This window comes from Podarcis erhardii (assembly GCF_964252035.2).
Source record: "Podarcis erhardii genome assembly, chromosome: 6".
Classification (NCBI taxonomy): domain Eukaryota; kingdom Metazoa; phylum Chordata; class Lepidosauria; order Squamata; family Lacertidae; genus Podarcis; species Podarcis erhardii.
In genome coordinates, this window is record NC_138510.1 from 23,565,702 (window position 1) to 23,590,976 (window position 25,275).

The window sequence follows — 25,275 nt, forward strand, 5'->3', positions numbered from 1 at the left end:
TGAATGTTATGGCTCATCAGGAATCGAAACACGTGTGTCCCAGATTGAACCATGACAGCTTAGTCACTTTCCCATGCCATCACTCTTTAATAGTGGTGATCATTTAGTTATCCAGAAGGTTATAATAGGAATTCTGTGTGTATATTGTACACAAATCCTTGTGCAATATACATAGTAATGCTATCTTGGTATTAAATCTTATATAAAGTAATAAGAAAAAAGATTTCTGAAAAGTTTTATTTATAGGTGCCCCTTCATATTTTATTTTATTTAGCTTATTGATTTGGTCTTTCAAATTAACGTTTTAGAGCTATATCAAACATAAATCATAAAAACAAGACTCCAAGGAATCTCCTGGACTTTCCTCCTCCCCTTTGTGGGTCCTATTATTAATAATTTCCTCCTGCATCTTTTATGATGATCCAAATCTTTTACATCTCCATTGTGTCCAGAATTCACCCTTAAACTGCAAGTGATATTCCAATCCTACTAACGATTTTACCTGTTTACCTGTTTAAACAGCCCCTTCATATTTTCTAACCTTGTGGATGTACTTAGGAAAGGAATTAACATATGGCCCTCTTTGTTTGCTTTTTTTTGTTTTGTTCTTATCCCACCCCTGCCCCATTTTGTTGCTTAAAAAAAACACATTTCCACACTCGCCATTTTTTTCTGCATGTTGCCTTGTACAAGCCTTTGTTGTATCTTTTTATAAAATAATGGTGATATAGTTTGTATCACAATTCTCCAGGGGGGGACGGACCCACAACTCTTGTCAGAGAAGTGTTCTTAGCGTAATCATTTTCACTACTGACAAAATACTTTTTCTTTTCTTCTCAGGTTTTTCTGCCCTCCGCCTTGCGTTTACCTGACTGGACCAGGCTGGAAGTTGAAGAAGGAAGACATGAAAGGTATGGCATATGTCATCTGAAGTCTTCTCCGCTGTTGCCGTTAATCTTTCTCTGAGCGATAATGGACTTGGGGGACAGAGTCCCTTGATGGGCAGTTGGGCTGCCCAACCCCAAATATCACTGTATTTCTATTGAAATGATAGTAATTATTTCTAAGTTTGCATCTACTGTATACATAAAAGTCACCATCATAGGCAAATTGTTGTTCTCTTTTTTGTTTATGTAGCTCCCCCCCCCCAATGAATGAATAAGTGCCTACTTTAGAATCAGTAGGTGCCCAGTTTGGATCTCACCTCTGCCCTGAACTCACTACATGTCTTCGGCAAGCTCAGCCCCAGTTGCTTCCATCTGCAATAGGGTGTGTGTGTGTAATAATATTTACTCAAGTCACAGGGCTCTTGCAAAGATTGCAGCTAGATAATGCACATGGGGCACTTTGAATGTTGAAAAGCACTATATGCTGAATGCCACCCATTCTCAACTGAGCCACCACTATGTTCTCACACCATGCAACTATATTTTTCATCTGGAGCCATGCAGCGTCCCTGTTGATACCTCCTTTCTTAGCCTAAGGGTGTCCTTGCTCCTTTTGATAAGTCTTTGCCATAGGACACCGAGGGGAATCAACAGGACATGTGTCTACTTAGGTCAAAGTTTACCTTGGCCTCTGCTTCCTAGTAGACTTGACAGATTATTGACTGCAGTGGCTACAGAGAAGCCCACCACCACCCGACTATCAGCCTGTAAAAACACCACAAAATATGGAGCAGTTGGGCTTCAGGCTGGGCTGCCAACTGCAGGAAATGTGTCCAGACCACAGGGAGAGTTTTACAGCCTCAGGATTTGCTGACACATCAAGGGGCAGAGGAAGGTGATAACATAAAAACCGGCATTGCTTTGAAAGGGGAGATCTGGGTCTGCATTTGAGCATTATTTACCTATTAATCCACTTTCCCTTCCTTCAAATTAGACCAGAGCAGTCCACACCTGCAGGTATTTGTACGGTAATTTGTATATGTGAAGCAACTTCAATCTTCCCTGTTCTTGCCTGTAGGCTTTCTCTTTTGCATTCGAATAATAGAATTATAATGCTTTCTAATTCTTGATTTGGTTATGTCAGTTAAGTGTGAACAGGGCATGCACACAAATAGCTGTACGTGCATCTTCGGCGGGGGTGTTAATTTTTTTAAAAACCCCCAGGCAAGAAGTGTGCAAAGGCACCCAGTCAAGCAATTGTAAATGTGCTTGTGCAGTTGTCTGGGTTTGTGCAAATCAGAGGGATCAAAAGGAATATATATATCCCTATGCCCAGAAGCGTACTGGAAATAGGCTAGTGCACAACCAGAAAAGAAATGAAAGCATAGAATGAGGAGGAGCAGAAAGTGACAATTGAGGTACTCACTCAAAAGCACTGGGGGGGGGCATCTGCGACCCCACGTGGGCAGTTTGGAACCCCATTTCCCCCAATTTGTCATATTTTTTCCATATCAGGCGAACCCGAATTTACAAGGGAGAAAGCAATGAGATTGGTGCTGTTTGAGGTTAATTTCTTGAACACTGTGCAAATTAAATGGGAACACAAACAGCTGCAAGCACACAGTAAACTCCAGTGTGAACAAGCCCTGCTATGCTGGAACATAGGAGCTCCTATGATTTCTTTTCAACACCCTCTTTTTAGGTAGAGATAAAAACTGACCACAAAGAATTCTTTGAGAATATCAGCAAGCATGTGGACAGGGTTGGCTTTGCATATCAGGTGTAGCTAGTGAGGTACTCTGCGTATGTTGCTGCTTCCTAGAGGTCATCATGAGATCTGCTCTTCACTTCCTTTCTTTTTCCTGCCAAAGATCCAACAGACTTCAGTTCCAAAGTATGTGGCTATATAGGACTCGATGGCACAAGCAGCAGCCACGTGGAGACCCAGAAGCTAAACTTTGAGGAGCAGCTAGATTCCAAGGTAAGCAGCAAATTAAGGCTCAGTGGCTCAGTGGTAGAACATCTGCATTGCACACAGAAGGCCTCAGGTCAATCTCCAACATCTCTAGGTAGGGCTGGGAGAGAGCCTTGTCTGAACAAATCTCAGCTACATCTGAGATTGTCTGAACAAATCTCAGCTACATCTTGTCTGAACAAATCTCAGCTACATCTGAGCTAGATGGACCATCTGAACTAGACAGATCAAAGGTCTGACTCCGTATAAGGCAGCTCCCTATGTTCCTAAGGTGGATCTGTTCAGAGCAGCTATGATATGTATTGTTAATAAACTCAGCTCACGCTTAAAAAAAATAATGATGATGATGGATCTCAAATATAACAATTTGTGCCTTGCATCAAACATATTTATGCTCATTCTTTTTTAAAACTGCTGCTGCTTTTTTTGCAGAGGTGGGTGCTATTTCCAGATTTTTTCAGTGATTTGAAGCATGGCCCAGTCAAATTCATTGTTTTCAATGGGAGACTTCAGTTTATACTGAATTTAGCCCACAAGAAACACTTGCTTAAATCTATTTGGCTTTAAGCCTGCTTTAAGTCCTATACAGTTAACCTGAGATAAGTCCCATTGAACTCTGAGCTTACTTCTGAGTAGGTCTGCATTAGATTGTGCCCTATTTGCCCTGCCCCATACATGCCATTCTTTTTCTCTGTTTGCTTTTACAGTATTTTACAGTATTTTAAATACTATAGTTTAGAGTGAAATCTTTTACATCTCGCAAGAGCAATTACCGGTACATATTAGAAATTGTTCCTTATCAACTGATCTGTGGCAAAACAATCCAAATGCAGCCTTGAGACATGCCAAGGAAAAAGATGTGGAGCATGGCTCGAGTTGTAGTGAGAGTTCAAACAAGTCGAAGCCTCATAAACAGTGACATTTTGCAAGAAAACGGAGCTCAAAGGGGATTGTTTGAGCCAAGGACTCAGGTACAGTCATCCAAAACCAGTAGGTGGTGTTATGTGTACAGCCATTCACAGGGTTCCACTGTGCACAGGGAGAAAGGCAAGGTCCATAACTTGTGTAACTTGGCACTATGTCATCATGATAGCCAGCGTGCATGAAAGCTATAGATTAGCAGGAATCAGAATCAGATAAGGTATACCACACATCATACAACCCAGCCAATGTGATTCTCACTGGGACTGCCAGTGAGTTGGAAGTTGGGTCTTTCAATCTACCATGCAATGCAGTTATAATCCATTTGTTTGTTTGTTTGTTTGTTTGTTTGTTTGTTTGTCTTTTATAAATTCTACTCCTCAGCCAGATAAGGCTCCCAGATCAGATTTTTTTAAAAAAAACAAAACACACAACTCCCTGCCCTGATGCTTAAAATTTTAAGAGGCAAGGCACAAAAGGAAAGTGAACTGGAAGGGAGGAGGAAATAGGCAAACTCCAGCTCAAGTTTTTAGTTGTAAGTTATAATGACGAGCTGGGATGGAAAGGAGAGGGGACATCAAAAGTCACTGGTCTCTAATATAATACTCCTGAATACCTTCTTTTTCCCTCCCTAATGCTGCTAGGTTGTTGGCAGTCTCATTGAACAAGCAAACTTTGTTGGTATTTTTTGGGGTTTTAAAAAGATTTTATTGGATTTTTACAGTTTTATATTCAATCAAACAACACAATATAACACTTGTCATATAAAAGAAAAAGAACCACCCCCACCCCCATGAGTTCCCTCCACTTCCCCTTCTGGTTCTTTAAATATTTACTACTTCTGCTTAATTATTACCTTATTTTTATAATCTTATACCTTAATACTCTTATTTTCTTATCAGTTTTATATCAAATTTTCCTTCATGATTACATCTTATAGTCAATTTCATTCCATGTTATCCTTACTTAACCTTTGATCTTATTTTCTTACTTGTGTTTAATCAAACCCTGCTAGTGAGTCGATATCTTTACAGTATTTCTGTAAATACAACATAAAAGGTTCCCAGTCTTTTTTAAATTCTTCATTATCATTATCATTGTCTCTGGTTCTTTCCATCAGTTTTGCCATTTCTGCATATTCCATAAGCTTGACTTGCCTATCTTCTTTCATTGGTATCTTGTCATCCTTCCATTTCTGGGCTAGTAGAATCCGAGCTGCCGTTGTAGCATACAAAAACAACTTCTTCTGCTCTTTTGGTAGTTCTTGTGCTATTACACCGAACAGAAAAGCTTCTGGTTTTTTAACAAAGGTTATTTTAAACATCTTCTTCAGTTCGTCATATATCATTTCCCAGTAACTTTTAATTATTTTGCAATTCCACCACATATGGTAAAATGTACCTTCTTTCTCTTTACACCTCCAGCACTTATTACCACTTGTTCTATACATTTTTGCCAGTTTGACAGGAGCAAGCTTGTTTCTTTTTAAAACTGCAAATCCCCTTCTGTGGTTTTGATAAAAATCCCTCCTCTGAAGCTGCTGTTTGCATTAGGAAAGAATCCATCATTGGCATTGCAGAACAAACGATGCATGCCACAGGGTTATATGGTCCTACAGACTGCCAGGACACAGGCTTACGCCTCCTTCCCTCAAGCCCTGGAAGTGTTTGCCCAGCTTAGGGAAGGAGGCAGAATGCTCTGACAGAGTCCAAGAGCCCTCCTGCTTCGTCCACCACCACCCAAAAAAGGTGGCGGTACTGCGTACCATTGCATACCGCTAGGAAGAAAAAGCAGTGCCACAACCCAATATGAAATCTGAATGTTGTGAAATTTCGACACAGTGCTCGCATCCTTCCCAGTTCTGATTCTATATGAGCTGTAGAGCCATTTTGGAGCCGAGCCACCAAAATATAGCCACCAGATTAAAAGGATATGGGGTCAATTCCTAAAAATAAACGTGTGATGTTATTGGAACACCAAGTGATTTCCCATTACCACTCCTTTGCCATTGGATAAACAAGCATTGTGACATCTTAAACATGGCCTCAGCCAAGAGGCGAATGAAATACTGGGCTTGGTGTAGGGGAATAAAGTCTCTAGGGAGATCAGCTAGTGCCTTGAGCAGGAAGAGCCAACACCCATCTTGGATCGTAAAGTCTTGATAGGAGAATGATCCCTCAGGGGACTATTGCTTGAGAGACTAAAAGGCCTTTGGTTTGCTCAAATGTCTTTTGCATTCCTGTAACAGAAACTTGCAGGAAGCCTTCCCCCGGACAGGCACACTGCCCTTGGATGAAGTCTAGTCTAGCATCATGCTAGAAGGCTGGCATGTGCCGCAAGGGCATATATGTCAGATGACATAGAGACTAGCCTACAAAATGTCAGGGCCCGAGGACAGGAGCCTCCCACTAGGAGGAAGAGATGGCAATTCACTTCCCACGCAAACCACGGCAGATGCCAACAGCTTAGTTCAGTCGATCAATCACATGAGCTAACAGAGAAAGGGCCTTACTTTTTGTTGTTGTTAATAATTTTTTTATTGAATTTTCAAGAGTTTAACATGTATACTTCAATGCCTGGCACCTTACATTTTTGCACACTGCTCCCTTCACACCGTTTTGCTGTACACTGAAGATGCTTTAGGCGTGCACCTTAAAATATGTGTGAATGAGACAACTGTGAGTTCACCAATTCATGCATCATGCAGGTAGAATAATAAAATTGTGGAGTTCAAAGGGACCCCAGGGGTCATCTAGTCTAACCCTCTGCAATTCAGGAATCTCAGCTAAAGCATTAATTTCAGGTGGCCATCCAAATTCTGCTTAATAAACCTCCAATGAAGAAGAGTCCACCGCCTCCCGAAGGATAGCTACAGGTATCCACATAAAAATGCTCAAATGTTGACCATTTTCCAGAGGACTTGATCAAATGTATTGGTTCTCCTCTGCCTTCTTTTGCAGCATTCACAGTTTCTTCCTCCATAAAAGTCAGTTTTTTTACCCCTTCACATCACTATCCTCTTGCATGCGGCCTCCAGAAAGAAAGCCAGACTCTCCGGAGCTTCAAAGAAACCCATCTGCCTTCATCACTGCCTTTGTCCTTCCACAGCTGGTTTTTCGTGGTTGGTGATCTGCCAGGGATTACGCAGCTTGCAAAGCTGTAGGTTTCTGCTGGTGAACATAGATATTGCTCTCTGCCAAGCGAAAGTACCTTCTTTCGTTGGCAGATAAGCGGTGAAAGAAACCCCTAAATGGTCCCAAAAGATCAAGAGCGGGAGCGATAGCTTGGCACCTTTTGACAGAACCAAAATGTCTGTGGCATTATCTCCAGCCTTGGAAGAATGCTGGGACCAGGAGAAGGGCCAAGAAGGCTACAGAAGGGACCTTTGTCTCTGCAATGCTTAGCTCATTGTGAAAGCAAAGCCTATCAGAAGAGAGGGAGAGGGAGAGGGAGCGCCAAGATGACTGGGAACTGTAAACCTAGGAGATTCCTTGTGCTGTGCACAGCCAATTGCACGTGAACATTAATTTTCCATTTGGATTTCCCTAACCCCAAAGTAAATAAAGCCTTCCCCATCCCCAAGTTTTTCATCCCACCTGTAATAACATCTCTAATCACATTCCCCTTTAAATGAACCTCAAAGGGCTGTGAATGGTGACCATTATGAGTTCTGCTGAGAGTTGCTTCGTCCCACATTTCATTCTTGCTGGTGACAAGCCGAGCTAATGATAGTTCACGCTGATGTGATTCCCTGAGAAGGCCAGTTTGTTTTCCTGGGTCCTGGAGACAAAACAATGCCTTGCCATCTCATTTCTTTATATTTCTTGCTTGGAAGGTTCCTTTCCCCCACCATCCCTTCCTTTCATCTTGTTAAAACATTGCTGCTTTTTTCTGTGCGTTGTATAACCTAGTCTCCCTATCAAAGCAAGATGGTTTGTGATCCAATTTACAAAGTTGCCGTTAAAGTCTTCCTGTTCCGCACTTTGAGGGTGCTAACAGTTCGATCTTGTTTGTGCCTACCTGTAAGTAAGACCCTTTGAGTACAATGGGCTTTACACCAAGGTAAGTATGGTCCTCAAGCTTTTTTCCCTCTGGGCCCCACTTTTAGGATTAAAAAAAACAGTGTATTTTTTAATTGATAAGAAATGCTTTAGAAAACAAAAAGAAACAACTGCTAACACTGCTTGATTTATAACATAGAACAGAACTGATTTAAAATATAATCATGGGATGTCCAGAAAGTATAAAGCAATGCAGTTACATAAGAACATGCATCATTCCCAAAATATAATTATAAACAAGCCTCTTCCACCCTTTGAGAACCACTGGTGTACAGGATTGTAGCCATAACAATCCCCGTCCCCCCTTTGATACAGGTGTTCAGCTGTGCCAAAGCTCTGTACATTTCAGACTCAGACAAGAGGAAGCACTTCCGGCTGGTCGTCAATCTCTTCTTCAGCAACGGGCTGGAGATCGGCACGTTCCACAGCAAGCTGATCAAAGTGATCTCTAAGCCCTCCCAGAAGAAGCAATCCCTGAAGAATACGGACTGTAAGTTGACATGGGCTCCTGGGTGCCAGCGAAAGGAGAGTTCCTTGTGTCTTTGGAGGCAGACATCTTGTCAGGAAGCTACAAGAAAGGATGGTAGACTGGTTGTGGCTGAGAAAGGTAATGCAACAGGCTAGGAAGGAGGAATAGCATGGGGGTAGAGCTCATGCTTAAAAGGAGCAGATGAGAGAAGCTGGTTCAGACTCTGAATCTAAGATCCCAGATGGCTGCTACCAATAAGTAAGAGTAGTCCAGAGGTGGGGAACCTTTCTCAGCTCAAGGGCCACGTATTCTTCTGGGCAGCCTTCTGAGGGCCACATGCCAGGTAGGAAGGCCAGAGACAAAAGTGAGCAAAGCAACCAATGTATCATGTTCCTTCTTTCAGTAGGCTAGCTTCTACACTTACTCTGTATCCTCCATCCCAGACCCTCCAAGTGTCCCTGTTTTCCAGGGACAGTCCCGGATTTACAGAAGCTGTCCAGTTTCTGATTTGAACCCAGAATGTCCAGCTTTTCCTTAGGATGTCCCTATTTTCATCAAAGAAATGTCGGAGGGTGTGGAGTTATCTGACCCCCATGCCATCTGAAGGCAAACCTGTGCAGTGGTACCTCGGGTTAAGAACTTAATTCGTTCTGGAGGTCCGTTCTTAACCTGAAACTGTTCTTAACCTGAAGCACCACTTTAGCTAATGGGGCCTCCTGCTGCCGCGTGGTTTCTGTTCTCATTCTGAAGCAAAGTTCTTAACCCAAGGTACTATCTCTGGGTTAGCAGAGTCTGTAACCTGAAGCGCCTGTAACCGGAGGTACCACTATATTGGGAAGCATTTTTTAATGTTTAATGTTTTATTATATATGTTGGAGGCCACCCAGAGTGGCTGAGGCAACCCAGTCAGATGGGGGAGGGGAATAAATAGTAAAACATCATCACCATCAACAACAACAACAGAATAGGGCGTCCCTGTTTTCAGCGGAGAAATGTTGGCGGGTATGCAATCCAGAAAAGCAAGTGGCATTATCAGAGCTCAAGGACACATTCCAGCCAGGCAAAAACTCTCAAGGAAGTTGTGAAGCAGGGCTGTTGAGGGGCGTGGCCTGGGGAGAGTTCCAAGAGTCAGATGGAAAGGCCTGGAGGGGCCACCATCAACCATCAAGCCTGAGGTTCCCACCCCTGGAGAAAAGATGGACAAATATTCTGATCTGGTATTAGGTAGCTTCCTATGTTAAAGCAAGAATGTGTCAGCTTCAGGGAATCGGATCCCTGCTCCAGTGGCAGTAATTCATCAGATCAAACGAAAGGAGTGTTCTTACCAGTTAGTTTCTTTAATAATCACAGCGAGAGACAAAGGAATGCATATCTCACCCCCTCCGTCCCCATGAATCTACGTCACTCCTACGTCGGGTAATCTGAGCTTGTTGCTGTTGCGCTCTCTGTTCTATCACCCTCAAAGCCCGTCTAGTCCTAGGTGAAGCAGGGTCAGGAATGCTGTCCAAAGACACTGAATCTGCCAGCTGTCTCTCTCCTGGTGTTTCCTCTTCTAGCTGTTCCTCACCCAGTATCTCCCAGCTTTTCCCCTCAGGACTGTGCCCCTCTGCAAACCACTGTTCTAAATCAATGCTGTCCTCCTGCCCTTGGGAAGGTTCAGGAGAAGGGGGGACCCGCTCCCACCATTCCTCCTCAGTCCAGCCCCTGACAGAACATCTGGCAAAGGGGGGAAATGCTACTTGTAGGACAAAATATCTGGGGTTGCAGAAGTGGAGTCTTCAGCAACAGCTTCCCTGAATCCTGCACATGTTGACTCCTTGCACAAATCTCACTGTGTTCATGGGGTTTATTCCTATGTAAGCGGGTACAGGGCTGCAGCATTAAACCTGGACTTAGCCATTTACATCTATCTCTTCCCTGATGCTCTCCTTCCTGTCCCCCTGCCACCCAACAGTGTGCATTCCGTCCGGGTCCAAAGTCTCCCTCTTCAACCGCCTGCGCTCCCAGACTGTCAGCACCCGGTATCTTTCGTTTGAGGGTGGCGCCTTCACAGCAAGTGCCAGACAGTGGGCAGCCTTTACACTTCATCTGGGTGAGGCTTGCTAACGACATGCTCATTTTTAATCACTAATAATGTGAGGACGTTGGTGGTTCTGACCTCCCAGCCAGTGGCATTTCAACATTCAGTGGCACTGTGCCCAGGAGTGGGTGGCAACCTAGCCCAAAATAAAAACGGCTAATTAAGGCTCGGCAATTAATCAAACTAGGAAAATTAGCATCCGTTGTAATGTCCCTGTTGAAGTTATAAATATGTTTGGGGCCAGGGTGGACTGCTGCATAAGAGTTAAAATGACCAAGGGGTGCCAGTTTTGTGTAAGGGATGGATAAAATATGGTTTGGAAGGAGACAATGTTATGTGATTGCTATCTGGGTACTGCAAGTGAGTCTATATCAATGGGATTGCCTTAAAAACAGAGATGCCTTAAAACAGAGATAGGGAATGTGTTTCAGCTCAAGGGCCACATGCCTCAAAGGCAGCATTCTAGGGGCCACAGGCCAAAGCTGGGCGGGACTATAAGCAAAAGAGGAAGGAGAAACAGGTGGAACTCTTCCCATTGTACAATCATTGTACAACACCATTACTGGCCCGAACAACATCACACATACCATCTCGGGACTATTTAATTGCTCATCGTCTAACATTGTGTATGCCATCAAATGCCAACAGTGTCCTTCAGCTCTCTATATTGGACAAACAGGCCAAACCTTGCGCCAAAGAATAAATGGACATAAATCCGACATCAGGAACCACAAGACAGAGAAACCAGTAGGAGAACACTTCAATCTCCCAGGACATTCTGTACAAGATCTCAAAGTAGCTGTTCTATTACAAAGGAATTTCAGAAATAGACTGGAAAGAGAAGCTGCTGAATTGCAACTTATCACCAAACTTAAAACCATGGAGAGACCTGGTCTGAACAAAGACATTGGATTCTTATCTCATTATACATGACAAAGCCATTTTTCACCTTCTCACCCCTTGCTTTTTCCTGTAAGACCTATTGCAGTCGTTAAGAGTCGTCAACAGGCTCATCACAGCTATCTGCCAATCACCCATTCCCACCACCCTTCTGAGTAATACCCCTCCCCACCTTCTCACTATATAGAAAGGTCTGGTGACTTCTGTTTCAGTGTATCTGAAGAAGTGTGCATGCACACGAAAGCTCATACCTAGAACTAACTTAGTTGGTCTTTAAGGTGCTACTGGAAGGAATTTTTTTATTTTGTTTTGACCATTGTACAATAGGCTATATTCCAGGGACACAAGTGCCAGAAGTTTACACATTCCCACATCCCTCCATCTAGGCAAGCAAAAGGCATTATCATACCTCAAGGATGCTTTGCAGCCAGGCAATAGTATTCAAGGAGGCCATAGGGCAGGGCCAGTGAGGGGTGGAGCCTTGGAAGAAGGGGTGTAGCCTGGTGGCCAGACAGAAAGGTCTGGAGGGCCGCACTCAGCCCCCAAGCCTGAGGTTCCCCACCCCTGTCTTAAAGCTTTTTGTCAAATAAGGCACTCCTGTTAAGTCCCTCCTTCTTGCTCTTTGCATTTAGCTTTTCACCTTTTTCTCACTTTCTCTTCTTTTCTTTTCTCCCATCCTTGTTTATATCGAGCGGGTGAGTCCCAGGGTGAGTTCCCCCTGCGAGAAGGATACATTCACTATGGTTCCACCATTCGCCTCATCTGCACAGCCACCGGCATGGCCCTGCCCCCTCTGGTAAGGACTGGCAGTCAACTGGAAGGCAAAAACCAAGAATCCATCTTCACTCTCTCTCTCTCTCTCTCTCTCTCTCTCTCTCTCTCATTATTCAATACACTATGCCATGAATCCTGTGCCTCACCAAATTTTGCAATGGCTGCCTCCTCTTCTAGCTCCTCTCCCTCCCCAGGAATTTGGCATGGTTGCCACATTCCACCAATTCGTATATTTTCAGCCCATCATGTCCGTTTCACATCCTATGTAGTCCATGTCCTAAGTACATTCCGTCCAGGTTCAGCATTCAACCTGCAGTTAAAAAAAACAAAAACACCCTTCATGAAAATCCGTATCACGTTTAATGTCATATTCCACAAAATATGTGTTGTGCACTAAAGTACATTTTTTATGCACATTTTATGCGTCTTTTGAACTGAGAACCGTACAGCAAAATCTGGAGATAACCTTCTAGCCCCATCCTAATAATTCAATAGAGCAGTATCCTAAGGACAATACCAGAATAAAAAACATGAAGGGTCCCCCCCCCCCTGAGCTGCTGTTAATCCAGGTGTATATTCATCTCCCCAGATCATTCGGAAAGTTGCTAAGCAATCAGTGATGTTGGATGTGAACGAACCTGTCTCCCAGCTGCATAAATGTGCGTTCCAGCTGCATGGCACTGACCGGATGTACCTCAGTCTCTCCACAGAGAAAGTGGTCCAGTTCCAGGTAGCAGGGATGGCGGGCAGAACTGGGGGCTCAAGTGAGATAGATCACCCTCCACCCCAGCTTTATCAAAATATTGCTGTATTATTTAATTTGGAATCTGTGCCACAGGGCTACAGCAGAGCTGAAATCATTTCAGAATTCCTTTTTTTAGTAACAAGAAGGAGGAGAAACTTTCGGAATTTTCAATGTCCCTGAGAAAAAGAAGACAGAATTTTGCAGAATTTTCTGTGAACATTCTCAACCATTTTCGTGGCAGTTGCCATTCTTACATGCAGTGCCCCAAATAATGACAAGTCCCAGACATTGTGGAAGATGCGAAATGGTGGCCTGGCTGCCGCCAGTGCTAGTGGTGTTGCTACTTGCAGTAGGGTGGTGGAAAAATGCTTAGAAAATAACTTGTGTCACTGCCGTTGCTAATGGTGAGTGACCCCTGGATTGAGAAACTGTTGGAGTATTTCTCTTCCCCTTGGAGTTTTGTTTTTGTTTTGTTTTTGAGAAATCCCTATTTCTCTGTCCACAAATAGAGTGTTGGACAACAACTCCCACAACCCCTGACCATTAGACATTCTAGCTGGGGCTGATGGGAGTTGGAGTCCAGCAACATTCGTACGAATGTAGGAATCTGCCTTTCATTGAGCCAGCCCATTGATCCACCTCACTTAGCATTGTATACACCAGAACTGGATCTGGTTGGGAGAACAACCATCTATTGGCCACTCTGACAGGTGTCCCGATGATCACTTCAGTGGCATCTGAAATTGGAACAGTTTCCAGACGGCTAGCCTTGTTAGTCTAATACACTAAACTCAACATGGCACCTTAAAGACTGACAAATAGACTGTGCCATGAGCTCTTGGGAGTACCACAGACATAAAGCCCCCACATTGGAAATGCACCTCCTGGAGGGGGGGGTCACCAGCACTTTTGTGGGAACTGCCAATGCGATCCTTAATAATTCCAAGTAGAAAGCTGACCACAACCACACTGTTCAGGTAGCATGAACTGGGGCTTAGTTCAACTCCTCTTTTCTAAGTACCCAGTGAGGTTGTTGATGGTTTAAACAGGCATCACCATGTCCAAAGGAAGTGAACCGGGAGCTGCTGAACGACAGCTCTTGCTGGACCATCATTGGGACGGAAACCGCAGAATACACATTCAGTGACTGCCTCACTGGCATTCAGGATCCCGTGAGCCCAGTCCCTCTCATCACAGCTCTGGAGGTGAGTCGAGTTCTTCTGCTTTGTGAGGGAGTGAGAAAAATCTGGCAGAAACTTTTGCTTAACCTGCTTTAATGAAATATGGAATTATCCCCATTTCCTGGGATGCCACTCGTGATTACTTGGAGGAGATTAAATCACGCACCCATCTTCCCATGCTCAGGATACTCGGAAGGTGCACTTCTTTCACTCTTTCAGTGCATGCTGATGGGTGCCAGGAGGCTTCTCATCTGGTTTGTCATTCTGACTGTGAAATTGGAAGATAGCAATCAATTCTTCTGGCTGACTTAATGTAGACTACAAGGGTGTAAACTTGGGTATGCAACATGGGAGCCTCTTTGAGAAGGGAAGACAACTTTGAGAAGTTGAAAACAGTAAACTTGTGGTTTATAAATGAACTACAGTTGTACCTTAGATCCCGAACGCCTTGTGACTTGAACGTTTTGGCTCCTGAATGCCACAAACCTGGGAGTGAGTGTTCTGGTTTGCGAATGTTCTTTGGAACCCGAATGTCCGGTGTGGCTTCCGTGGCTTCCGATTGGGTGCAGGAAGCTCCTACAGCCAATTGGAAGCTGCGCCTTGGTTGTCAAACAGTTTTTGGAAGTCAAATGGACTTCCAGAATGGATTCCGTTCGACAACCAAGGTATCACTGTATATTGACACCACATGCTCTTCTGCAGCCTCTACGTCCCTCAGATCTAACAAATGTTGGATGGAAGGCTGTCACCTATTTTCTGTCCTCTTAATATGAAGACTGCTGTTTTATAGGCCCTATGTCAGATAAGAAATGTCCCAGGAATTTATGTTGGAAATGTGAGATAACAAGCTAGTGATGTCATGTAACCTCCACACCACCTTATCAGGATGAACGCTCAAGGAACAGGAGACATTGCATAGCCGCCACACAATTTTGTCCAAATATACCAGCAGGAATGCTCGATTAAGCAACCAGTCTGGAATCACCCGTGCTTGCTTTAATGTCAGAAGGCGGAAGGGGAAGAGGGAGGCGAGGCTGTGCTCTAACTTCATGATGAGATGTGTGTAACCTTTTCTCCCTGCGACTGGGTCTGCTTCTCACAGCTGGCAGGTGGAGGGGACGTGGCGATGCTAGAAGTGCAGGGCGAGTACTTGCATGCAAACCTGAAGGTTTGGTTTGGAGATGTGGAAGCCGAGACCATGTACAGGTAAAGCAGAGAGACAATCTGCTGTGCAGACAAGGTGTGTTAACCTGGGCAGTTCCGCAGCCACTATTCTTTGGGCATGTTCCAGACAACTGGGGCGTTCACACGTTACATTCAAGAAGTGTAAACTCACAGGGAGGAATTCAACATAGCGCTAAGCAGATCGCTCCATCAGCTCAAGCATTTCTCCTCCCCCTGCATGCTGCTCCAGGGATTCTCCTGACCGCCACCCAAGCCAATTTGGGGAGTATGGGGCATGAAGGAGAGGAGGGAGAAAGCCCCCTTGTTCTTGCAGAAGTCTTTGCATGGAAGATGTACTGAAAAGTGTGGGGTAATTGCTGGGTGTGGTGTCATATACCGTATTTTTTGCTCTATAAGACTCACTTTTCCCCTCCTAAAAAGTAAGGGGAAATGTATGTGCATCTTATGGAGCAAATGCAGGCTGCACAGCTATCACAGAAGCCAGAACAGCAAGAGGGATTGCTGGTTTCACTGCGCAGCGATCCCTCTTGCTGTTCTGACTTCTGGGATTCAGAATATTTTTTTTCTTGTTTTCCTCCTCCAAAAACTAGGTGCGTCTTGTGGTCTGGTGCGTCTTATAGAGCGAAAAATACGGTAACTTCCCCACAAACAAATCCAAACAAATGTTCAATAAACAATGGGCATCATATAACTTCCCTGCAAATCAGGATGAATGCTCAGTGAAATGGGCTGTCTGGAAGTGACTCCAATGTAAACCTTTGAGTCACTGCGGGGAGGGAGAAGAAACCACATTTTTCTTGTGTTGTGCATTCTTTTCCTCCTTAGGAGTCCCAAGACTTTAGTATGCGTCGTTCCTGATATCTCTGCATTCAGCCGTGACTGGAGGTGGCTGAGATACCCCATCACTGTCCCTCTTCTACTGTTAAGGAATGATGGCTTGATTTATTCCAGCACTTTCAGTTTCACTTACACACCAGAGCAGAGTTTCTTGACCGGGCAACCAATCCTGCCAAAGGTGATGCAGGATTCCGACACCTTGCTTGATACCATCCATCAGGAGTTCACGAAGACCAACTTTCACCTCTTCATGCAAAGTTAGAACCGGTGCTCTGTGTATGCCAGGATTCAACAGGAGTTCAGAGGACAGGGGGACGCGCAGAGCAAAAGATTTGGCTTCCTGTGAATTTTAGCTTTAATTCTCATGTCTTATTTAGGGCTGGGCAATATCTGGTTTTCAACGTTGTGATATATCACCAGCTAAACATCACGATATACCAGTATATCACGGTGTCTGAAATGATAATGGAGCTATGTAGAAGCATTGGCTGGCTTCACAGTTTTTCCTGCATTGTGATTTGTGCATAGCGCACACACACACACAATCATGAACCACAATATATTGCGAGGTCAAAAATTATGGAACAGATATTACAATATGGACTTCAAACAGGTTTTGGACAATATATTGATATATTGCTCAGCCTTAATGTATATACCTGAAAGTATGTTGTGAATTATATCACCTGTAATATCACCAGAGAATTATAACAGTGAATTATAACAGGCCCAGTGTTTTTCAGGCCCAGAATTATAACAGTGAATTATATCACCTGTTATATCACCAGAGAAGTGGCTGAATAAGATGGGCCTGTTGTGACTGTCAAGGCTGAAAAAATTGTGCAAAATTGCATTCTATTATACATTACGCAGAAATCATGCAATATTGTTCAATGTGCATAACTTATACAGGCTGCAAAATTTCAACTTTTCCAAGTGCAGAATCTGGATTTCTTGGGCATTACGAGTTAAAAATAAATAAATAGCGCTTATTAGACTGCGATGACAAAAGAACATAGTTGCAGACTGCCAGCATCTCATATGAAAAGACACTTTCATTTGATGGTCACCTGGACTTGAACTGTTTCTTATGGAGATGATATGCTGCACTATCTGTGGAATGGGGGTGCAGGGCTGTATATGTTACGTTGCGTTTATTTGAAACTTAAATTTAAAAAAGAGAATGGATTGTACATACAGCAGTTGTGAGAAATTTTTCAGATGACCAGACACCTGCATTTCAAGATAAATGTTAATTTTAAAAAAAAAATTAAAATTAAAGTACTTGTAAGGTGACTTGAGGGCTGCAGTGCTGCCTCTGTCCTTTTAACCATTTCTTAGAAAAGCTCAAGCACAGGTCAATCCCAGGGGCCACATGGCTTGTTGCTGCCATGGGCTTTGAATTACAAGAGCAGGATCTGCCTGGATCATCAAGATCTGCCTGGATTGAATCAGGCGAGTTTGTTTTGCAGTCCAATTTCAGGCAATTCCTCTCTCATTCCTGGATGCACCCCCCCCAACCTGCCCCCTAAGGTGGGGCCTAACCCTACATCTTCCCTGTCCAGTCCCACTTATAGGCAAACACACACATAGCTGTTTTTTTAATTAATGAGTCCCTAGCAGTTTTGGAAGGGCCCCAAGAGGCATCCAAATTCCATGAATGCACAAGATACCCACTGTACACATGTTGCGGGCTTTGAAGATTAATTTAGAACCTTCGGGCGAATGCAGCATCAAAGGGCCAATCATAGATTCTGAAGCATGTTGCTTTAGCATTAGGAGCTTATTTAGAAAGCTGTGAGGTGCCAAAACCACACACTGGCTTTTAACCTGTGTTGAACTCCTGAAGGCCTACAGAGGAGCCCGGTGGAAAGAGACCGCAGCCCAGCAAGCGTCAGCATCCTCAAAGTGCCAGGCGAGTCGTGCCAACAAGAAGCCCTTTCTCTGCTTCCCCCGATCGCGACTCCAAGGCTGGAAGAGTCTCTTGTACATCAGTGTGTCTTGTGGGTGCCGCGGAAAGCTGTGGCTGGCGCATTTCGGGTTATTTTGTGCCGGTGGTTTCTGAGAGATGGGCTTCCATGCTGCTTTGTGTCAACGTAGGTGTTGTCAAAGAGTCGTTTGCTCAGAGGAAAAAATGAAATGAAATGAAAATCTGACCTTGTTAACACCTGGCCCACCCTTTCAACTCCAAAGAAACCCCAGTGATGCCCCAGAGCTATTTTGTTCCCAACTGTTGCCCAGTTCAACAGCAGACCCATGGCCAAAAAAAATAAGGAACCTGACATTTATAGGAGGGGGCTGTCAAAATCTTACTTATTAGAGGCGATATTCAAATAAATAATTGAACTCGCACAGGTTACTGCTAGCAGAATGGTATTCACACACATACCCTTTGCCTATGTGTAATGCACACCATCCCTCAATATGGTCCAGAGGATTGGGCGAACCCCTACAACAGATTTCGGAGGGCACACAGAGGGAGGAGAAGGGAGAACATACCACTTCTCAAAGAAAGTTCTTGCGCTGCTGGAATGTTCGCCTCCGGTTGAATGCAACCCTACATTTTTATGTTATACGTTCAACATAAGGGGCTCCGAGAGGCAGATGGGGCTTTGCCAACCTGGGAAGGAAGCCCATCTAGGAGAAGGAAAACTCTGATCCTAGACCTCCGCTGCCTTGCGGGATATCTTCAGGAGAAGAAAAGTCTAAGGAGTAAGCCCTACACAAATCCAGAGTGACGGTTGGATGGCGGCAACTCCTGCACCCCAAGCTGGTGCCAAACATATTGCTCTGCTTTCCTTTGGAGCACATCAGCGAGGCTCAGATGGGGGTCTTGTTGTCTGGGCAGCCCAGAACCTCCATACACATTGTTGTGCCCCAGAGAGGTCCCTCCAGTACTGTTAACACGGCAGTTTAACTTCACCCCGGAGGCTAGCTCCATTGTCTCTCGAGACAGACAGGTGCCAACAACAAATGCTGCCTCTCTGTAGCAGTGGTGGGACATCTCTGGCCCACAGACCTAACCAGGCCTCCCCATTCCTTGGCCAAGCCCTACCCCCACCTAACTATATGATGTCAGATACTTCAAAACACGTGAAGGGGGGGGAATAGGTCAACTAATGGCCTTCTGCTGACTGGTGGGTCTGTCCACATGCCAATCTAGCCAGATGTAGGGGCAGATAAGGATCCAGCCCATCATTTGGATCAACTTCCCCACCTCTGCTTTAAAGGAATTGGTGTCGTAGGATGGGGCCTTGGTGTCAGCTGACTGAAGGTTGACAGGCAGAACACTGGACCTGACAGCTGTAAGCCCTCTTCAAGATCTCACTGCATTACACAGAGACCCACCCAGCAGCTTCTGTGGGCTCACATTAGTACTTTATTCACTGACCGTGGCTGAAATCCATCCACCACCCTTAGGAAATGATGAGCTATATAAATCAATCTGCAATAAAACCTAGGGAATGTTGCCATTCCAGGAGGCTGCTGTTCTGACTCTGAACTCTGTGAATCAGACGAGAGTGTCTCCTGCATTTTGGCAGGGATCGCGGTCCCCTGAGACTAGCTCCCTGTATTCTGCCCTACATCATGGTGTGTTCCATTTTTAGCTTATGAAGTGAAAATAAGGCCACTCTCTGCTCACCAGCTCTCCCAGCCAAAGTTGATTTTGCTTCAGATTCAAGGACAGATATATTGCAGAGCAGAACTCCAGAATACGCTGGCAGTTTGGGGGGGCCCTTGGGCATTAGCCATGAATAGTACCATATAAAGACTTGGCCAGTTTAGTAGCAGCAAATATAATTGCTAGTTTCAGTTGCCGGACAGGGGCAAAAGAGATGAACAAGCAACATGCAGTAATTTAAAGTCCACTCTGTTTTTTTCTTTATGGGGAGTATGTTGGCAGAACAATATATCTTTCTGTACAATAATGCAAAGTGGTTTTTTAGGCACCCGAGTCCACCAGATTTCCATTCTGCTTCCTTCAACCTCCATGTCTATGGGTGGAGACATGTATTACTGAAATGAGTCACAGAGCACCTCCAGAAAGCCATTTTACTGCAAGTGTATTGTGGAATGTTAATGACAACACATTCATGTTGAATTTATTCTGCTTTGGTTTGTTCTGTGATGCTTCCCCAAACCTACCACATTATTGCTGTCTGGAGGGCCTATAGTGCAACAAAGGCGGAACAAAAATCACCCTAAAATGTCCATTTGATAAACATTTTAACCTAAAATAGACCCTATATGTGCATTTTGCACATTTTGTGACTAGAAATCTGTACTGCAAAATTCAGAGAAAGGTGGAAACGGAAGGATAACTATGTTCCAATCCATTTATCTCTCAGAACTTGCTATGAAAGGGGAAAAGGTACATTTGGACCGAACACAGTAGAATTGCTTCCAAACAGGCTTCTACCTGTCCCATCTGGGTTCACTCACTATTTCGCTTTTTCAAAAGTGCTCTGGAAGAGTTGCCTTCAGTTTGAGGTGGTATCATTTCGTTGTTTGCTTTAAATGTGAACGTGCCAAACAATAGCCATGCGCAACTTAGACATCCAAAGACAACTGTGAAATACAATAGAAGAAAAACTCCCAGCCTATGAAACAGAGGCTGGATCTAGACGCATCGAAGAAGCATTTCAGTTTAAAGCGTTGTAAATTTAAACAGGGAAAACAGGTAGAGAAAAAGGGGACTCCACGTCGCCATCTGGGGGCGCAATGTTATATCGCACATACAAATCGCTTTTTCTTTACCAGTCTAGCCGAGTCCCAGTAGGGGTATATATGTGACAACTACACATAAAGAGCTACACTGAACGTTACAACTCCCTGTAGTGAGCTTGGTTTTTGCAACATCCCTAAAATGAGTGCAACTCAGCTACTGGGCACTCTGAAGCCTAGAAGAGGTTCTTTTATTGCCCTGATAATATTTCCAGAGCCCCTAAAAAGCTGCTTTGCTAGCATTTATAGTTAAAAGCTATACATGCTTCAAGAAATTGGCTCAGATGCTGCGGCCAGCTAAATCAATATTTGCCCATTGGGAACATAGACTCCATGTGAAAATTATGTTCGGAGAACTTTTCAAGGCAGTGCCCCCTGGGAACAACTGGTTCAAGTTGACAGGGGGAGGCCAAGAACAGCAAAAGGAAGGCTTTGTCTGCACACATGCCCCTGTTCATTTCGCTCTTCTTCTCGTTTTGTTTGTTCATCATCTTAGGCAAGCAAGAACAGCAATATTATGTTGGGTCCTCATACGATCCAGATGAAGCGTTTCAGCTGAAGCAGTTGTACAGATAAACTCCATCTGTACATCCTGCTCCAGAGCATACATCAAAGGATGATCCCATTGACCAACATCACTTTTTCCGTGTGAAGTTCAGAAAGTACAGTTTTGTATGTTTTTGGAGATGAATTTCTCATCACCGGATCCAGGTATGTTTAAAAAAACAAAATAAAGTAATTCAGAGAACATCTTGTCCTTAGTAGACAGGTCAGAACTCATGTTTAGTTATGTATACACCAGCAACCCAATCCTATTTATTCAGAGATAACTTTAAATGGCTTCAATATGGCTTACCATGACGGAAGACCAGCCGTCATTAAATGGTGCTTAGCATAGCATAGAAAAAAGACACAGAGAGGCAGCAAGTATTTTCAGGATAGAGGGGCAGCTCATTCGACTTCCCTCTTGTCCGGTAACTTTTATTATCCTTTGTCTCTCAGCCAGCATGGCCCTCTGCTAATGTCTCACGTTACATCATCCGGTCAAGGCTTTTACTACACCCATCACTATATAAGGTAATCACTGCCCAAAGGAAACACAACTCCATATAAGGTCAATACATTCTATACACTGCCAGGCACAGAGTACTGGTCACTGAGGTCAGGAGGCACAATACAAGCCTCTGCCATGGCTTTATGACTCCCACATTACCAACTACAGTCATACCTTGGGTTGAAGTAGCTTCAGGTTAAGCATTTTCGAGTTGCGCTCTGCGGCGACCAGGAAGTAATGGAGCGTGTTACTTCCGGGTTTCGCCGCTTGCGCATGCTCAGACACTCAAAATGACATCACACGCATGTGTGGAAGCATCGAATCGCAACCTGCGCACACGCGGACACAGGTTGCGTTCGCTTCAGGATGCAAACGGGGCTCCGGAACGGATCCTGTTCGCATCCAGAGGTACCGCTGTACTGTGCAGGATATAGCACAGATGAGATTTCCTTCCTAAATTGTTTCCACACGATGCAAGGCATCTTCAGCAGAGGCTACATCTGGGGGAAAGTGACCCTGGTGACCCCTTTGGGCAGTAGACTTTGGAGACACAGACTTCAGAGAAAACATGTCAAGGCCTGTCTACTCAAACACTCAACTACAATGCGCGTCATCCCTGACCACTGTCGATGCTGGCTGGGGCTGATGGGTGTTGGAGTTCAACAACAACAACTGGGGGGCAAAGAAGGTTGCCCACCCCTGATGTAATAGTTTCATAATGGGACAGAAACCAAGAAGTGAACCTTTTTCCAAACATGAAGATGGAGCAATGAGTAAGACTTCCTTCACTGCCTGTCATGTACCCAATATCTATCTTTAAAAAGTAACAACCCTAGACACTTGCATGTGCTACAGCTTGTGTCCTCAACACAGGCACAGCTTACGAGTGCAGGATCAGGGCATTCTTGGTGGGCTGTGTCCATAGGATTGTCTCAGAAGATACCCGCTTTTGTTTGGAAAACTCTCCACATTCTTGGCTCACTATATGTGGCTAACATTTGAATACGTTCCAGGAGTTGAGAATACAGTTGTTGATCCCATGACATGATCCTTTTTCTAGAGGCAGGTTCCGATACATCTTCCTTACGCATCTCGTCCTCCCCTCTCTTTTGGAAGCACTGCAAGTGGGTAAAGGGATGGGGAATATATATCAATAGGCGCCTGCCTTGCTTCTTTGGCGTTATCACAGTCGCAGGCCAAATGGATGGAATGAAAAATTCCATTCTCCGCCCTCCTGAAGAATGCCCAGCTGAACCGTTTGCAATTCTAATTTTATGAATGAAGGCCTCCCTCTTCTTCTTTTCCCCATGTCTCGAAGTTCAAGCGGAGGAGGCAGCATGTCTTTTCCTCCCAGTTCGATTGTCTGAAATAAGCAAACGTCTTTTGTTTACTGCAAAAACTATTGGAAGGGAGGCAAAGAGTGCGAGGTCCATACAGCCTAATGGATTAAGCAAACATCTGCAGTAATTTATATCATATGCTGAAATGGAGTAAAAACAGCAGCTCCTTCTGAGTTGGAAGGAACCTCAAATGGGTCACCGGGTTGTGGCAGGATCGATTTCATTCTTCTCTTAAAACCGGCCGGAAATGCCAGCAGCCTCTGTACATTCTGGCCTCTCATTTGATTCGATTATTGTTCTGCCAGCCCCTACAGATGGGCTGCAAATATAGATCTGCAACTCAAAAAGTGATTAACTTGACCCTTGCTGCTTTCTAGATTACGTGCCTGGCCTCTCAACAAAGAGACTGGCACGAATGGGAGAAAAGTGCAAAGTGTTTATTTGCACAAGGAACGGCCAACACAGGATCCCCCGGTGGACATCTTCGTGGCAGCCAGAAAACCTCCTCACTCACAACACGTCGTACTTCAGCAGTCCTCTGTCATTTCCAACCTGAATGCCAAATCGGCAGCGGGATTCAAGGAACATCAACAAAGATGTGATATCAGAACATCCCCTCCCCTGCCCACATCCATGGGCGTAGCCAGGGGGGCAGGAAGGGGCAGCTGCCCCTCCCAAATCAATAAAAATCAATAAAAATACATAGCTAACTGAGGTTCTGCCCCCTCCTAACAAAAGGCCTGGTTACGTCCATGCCCACATCCACAGGTTGTGAGCACCATTTCTGCATTTATAGATGAATAAAACAAGCACTGTTTTCCATGGCACATCACACTGGAACAAGTGCAGAAGCTGTAACAGGGGTAGGCAATCCAAAGAAAACTTTGCAGCCTGACTTGCACTGAAGAAAATGCCGCAAGTTGTCCTGTACTCGGTGATCTCCAAGGACTGTGAGAACAAAATTCCTTATTTCGATTCACAGCCTCCCATATTACTATCATGCTGATTGCAAATCTCTGGCCTGGAACAGCTGTGCAACAAAGGCACGGGGTTGTTGAACTATTTAACCCATGGCATTTCCCAATGAAAATACCTGCTTGCCCCCCCCCACACACACACACAAGCACACAGGCTTCTATGGGGGGGGGCAGGAAGGGGGAATACATTTTCAGGCATCCCCATCGCAGTGATCATTTGTCCCTGGTGTGTGGTTAAGGATGCAATCCTATACACACTTACCTGAGAGTCAGCTCCATTGAACTCAGTGAGTTGTACATCTGATTAGGCATGTGTAGGATTGTGCTGTTAGCCATTGAATCCAGGCCTGAGCTGGAATGAGGCCTTGGAAAGCATCCGCTGAGATGATTCCTCCTCCCTTGCAGAAGTTTCCTAGGATGAAGCAGAGGAACAACTAGCCAGAAACAAGCTTCCTCCATCTCCTAAGTCTGTGGATGCTTCCTTCCAAAATCCCATATGGGATGCTGAGTCTATTCTGGAATCTGCAGCTGGTGCAAAATGCAAGGCTAGACTACTTTTCTTGGGCCCATGTTACACCTTACTGTCTATCTTAAAAAGGTAAAGGTAAAGGGATCCCTGACCATTAGGTCCAGTCGTGACCGACTCTGGGGTTGTGGCACTCATCTCGCTTTATTGGCCAAGGAAGCCGGCGTACAGCTTCCGGGTCATGTGGCCAGCATGATTAAGCCACTTCTGGCGAACCAGAGCAGCGCATTGAAACGCCATTTACCTTCCTGCCGGAGCGGTACCTATTTATCTACTTGCATTGGCATGCTTTTGAACTGCTAGGTTGGCAGGAGCAGGGACCGAGCAACGGGAGCTCACCCCGTCATGCATGGGGATTCAGACCACTGACTTTTTGATCAACAAGTCCTAGGATCAGTGCCACCCACATCCCTACTGTCTATCTTACTCCTTTCTATATTCTCTGAAACTTGCTACTAGAGCATTGTTGCTTCAGTCTGCACAAATAACAGTAGGTGGATATTCCTGCTGGAGGGGTGGTAAAAGAGGACCTCAATAAGGCATCCCAACATTTCAATAGACCTTTTCAACTCAAAGCTACAGATAGGTAGCCGTGTTGGTCTGCCATAGTCAAAACAAAATAAAAAAATTCCTTCCAG

At 44.6% G+C, this 25,275-nt stretch overlaps 1 protein-coding gene and 1 long non-coding RNA gene across 3 annotated transcripts in view; one reads left to right on the forward strand and one right to left on the reverse strand.

Moving 5' to 3' along the window:
* RBPJL (recombination signal binding protein for immunoglobulin kappa J region like) overlaps positions 1–16,701 on the forward strand; it is a 91,611-nt gene extending 74,910 nt beyond the window's left edge. For both annotated transcript variants that reach the window (XM_081867836.1, XM_081867835.1), the window contains 9 exons: positions 841–911; positions 2,759–2,868; positions 8,160–8,334; positions 10,268–10,405; positions 11,986–12,089; positions 12,657–12,797; positions 13,862–14,017; positions 15,096–15,199; positions 16,004–16,701. In XM_081867836.1, coding sequence (XP_081723962.1) covers positions 841–911; positions 2,759–2,868; positions 8,160–8,334; positions 10,268–10,405; positions 11,986–12,089; positions 12,657–12,797; positions 13,862–14,017; positions 15,096–15,199; positions 16,004–16,277 — 1,273 coding nt within the window. In that variant the 3' untranslated portion in view covers positions 16,278–16,701. The remainder of the gene's footprint in view (positions 1–840; positions 912–2,758; positions 2,869–8,159; positions 8,335–10,267; positions 10,406–11,985; positions 12,090–12,656; positions 12,798–13,861; positions 14,018–15,095; positions 15,200–16,003) is intronic.
* A 3,942-nt stretch (positions 16,702–20,643) lies between these two features.
* Positions 20,644–24,683, reverse strand: LOC309345198. The gene is made up of 3 exons (XR_014158085.1): positions 24,374–24,683; positions 21,949–22,912; positions 20,644–21,591 (listed from the first exon to the last, which is right to left on the reverse strand). It is a non-coding gene; the product is annotated as an uncharacterized lncRNA (long non-coding RNA).
* Positions 24,684–25,275: the final 592 nt, after the last annotated feature.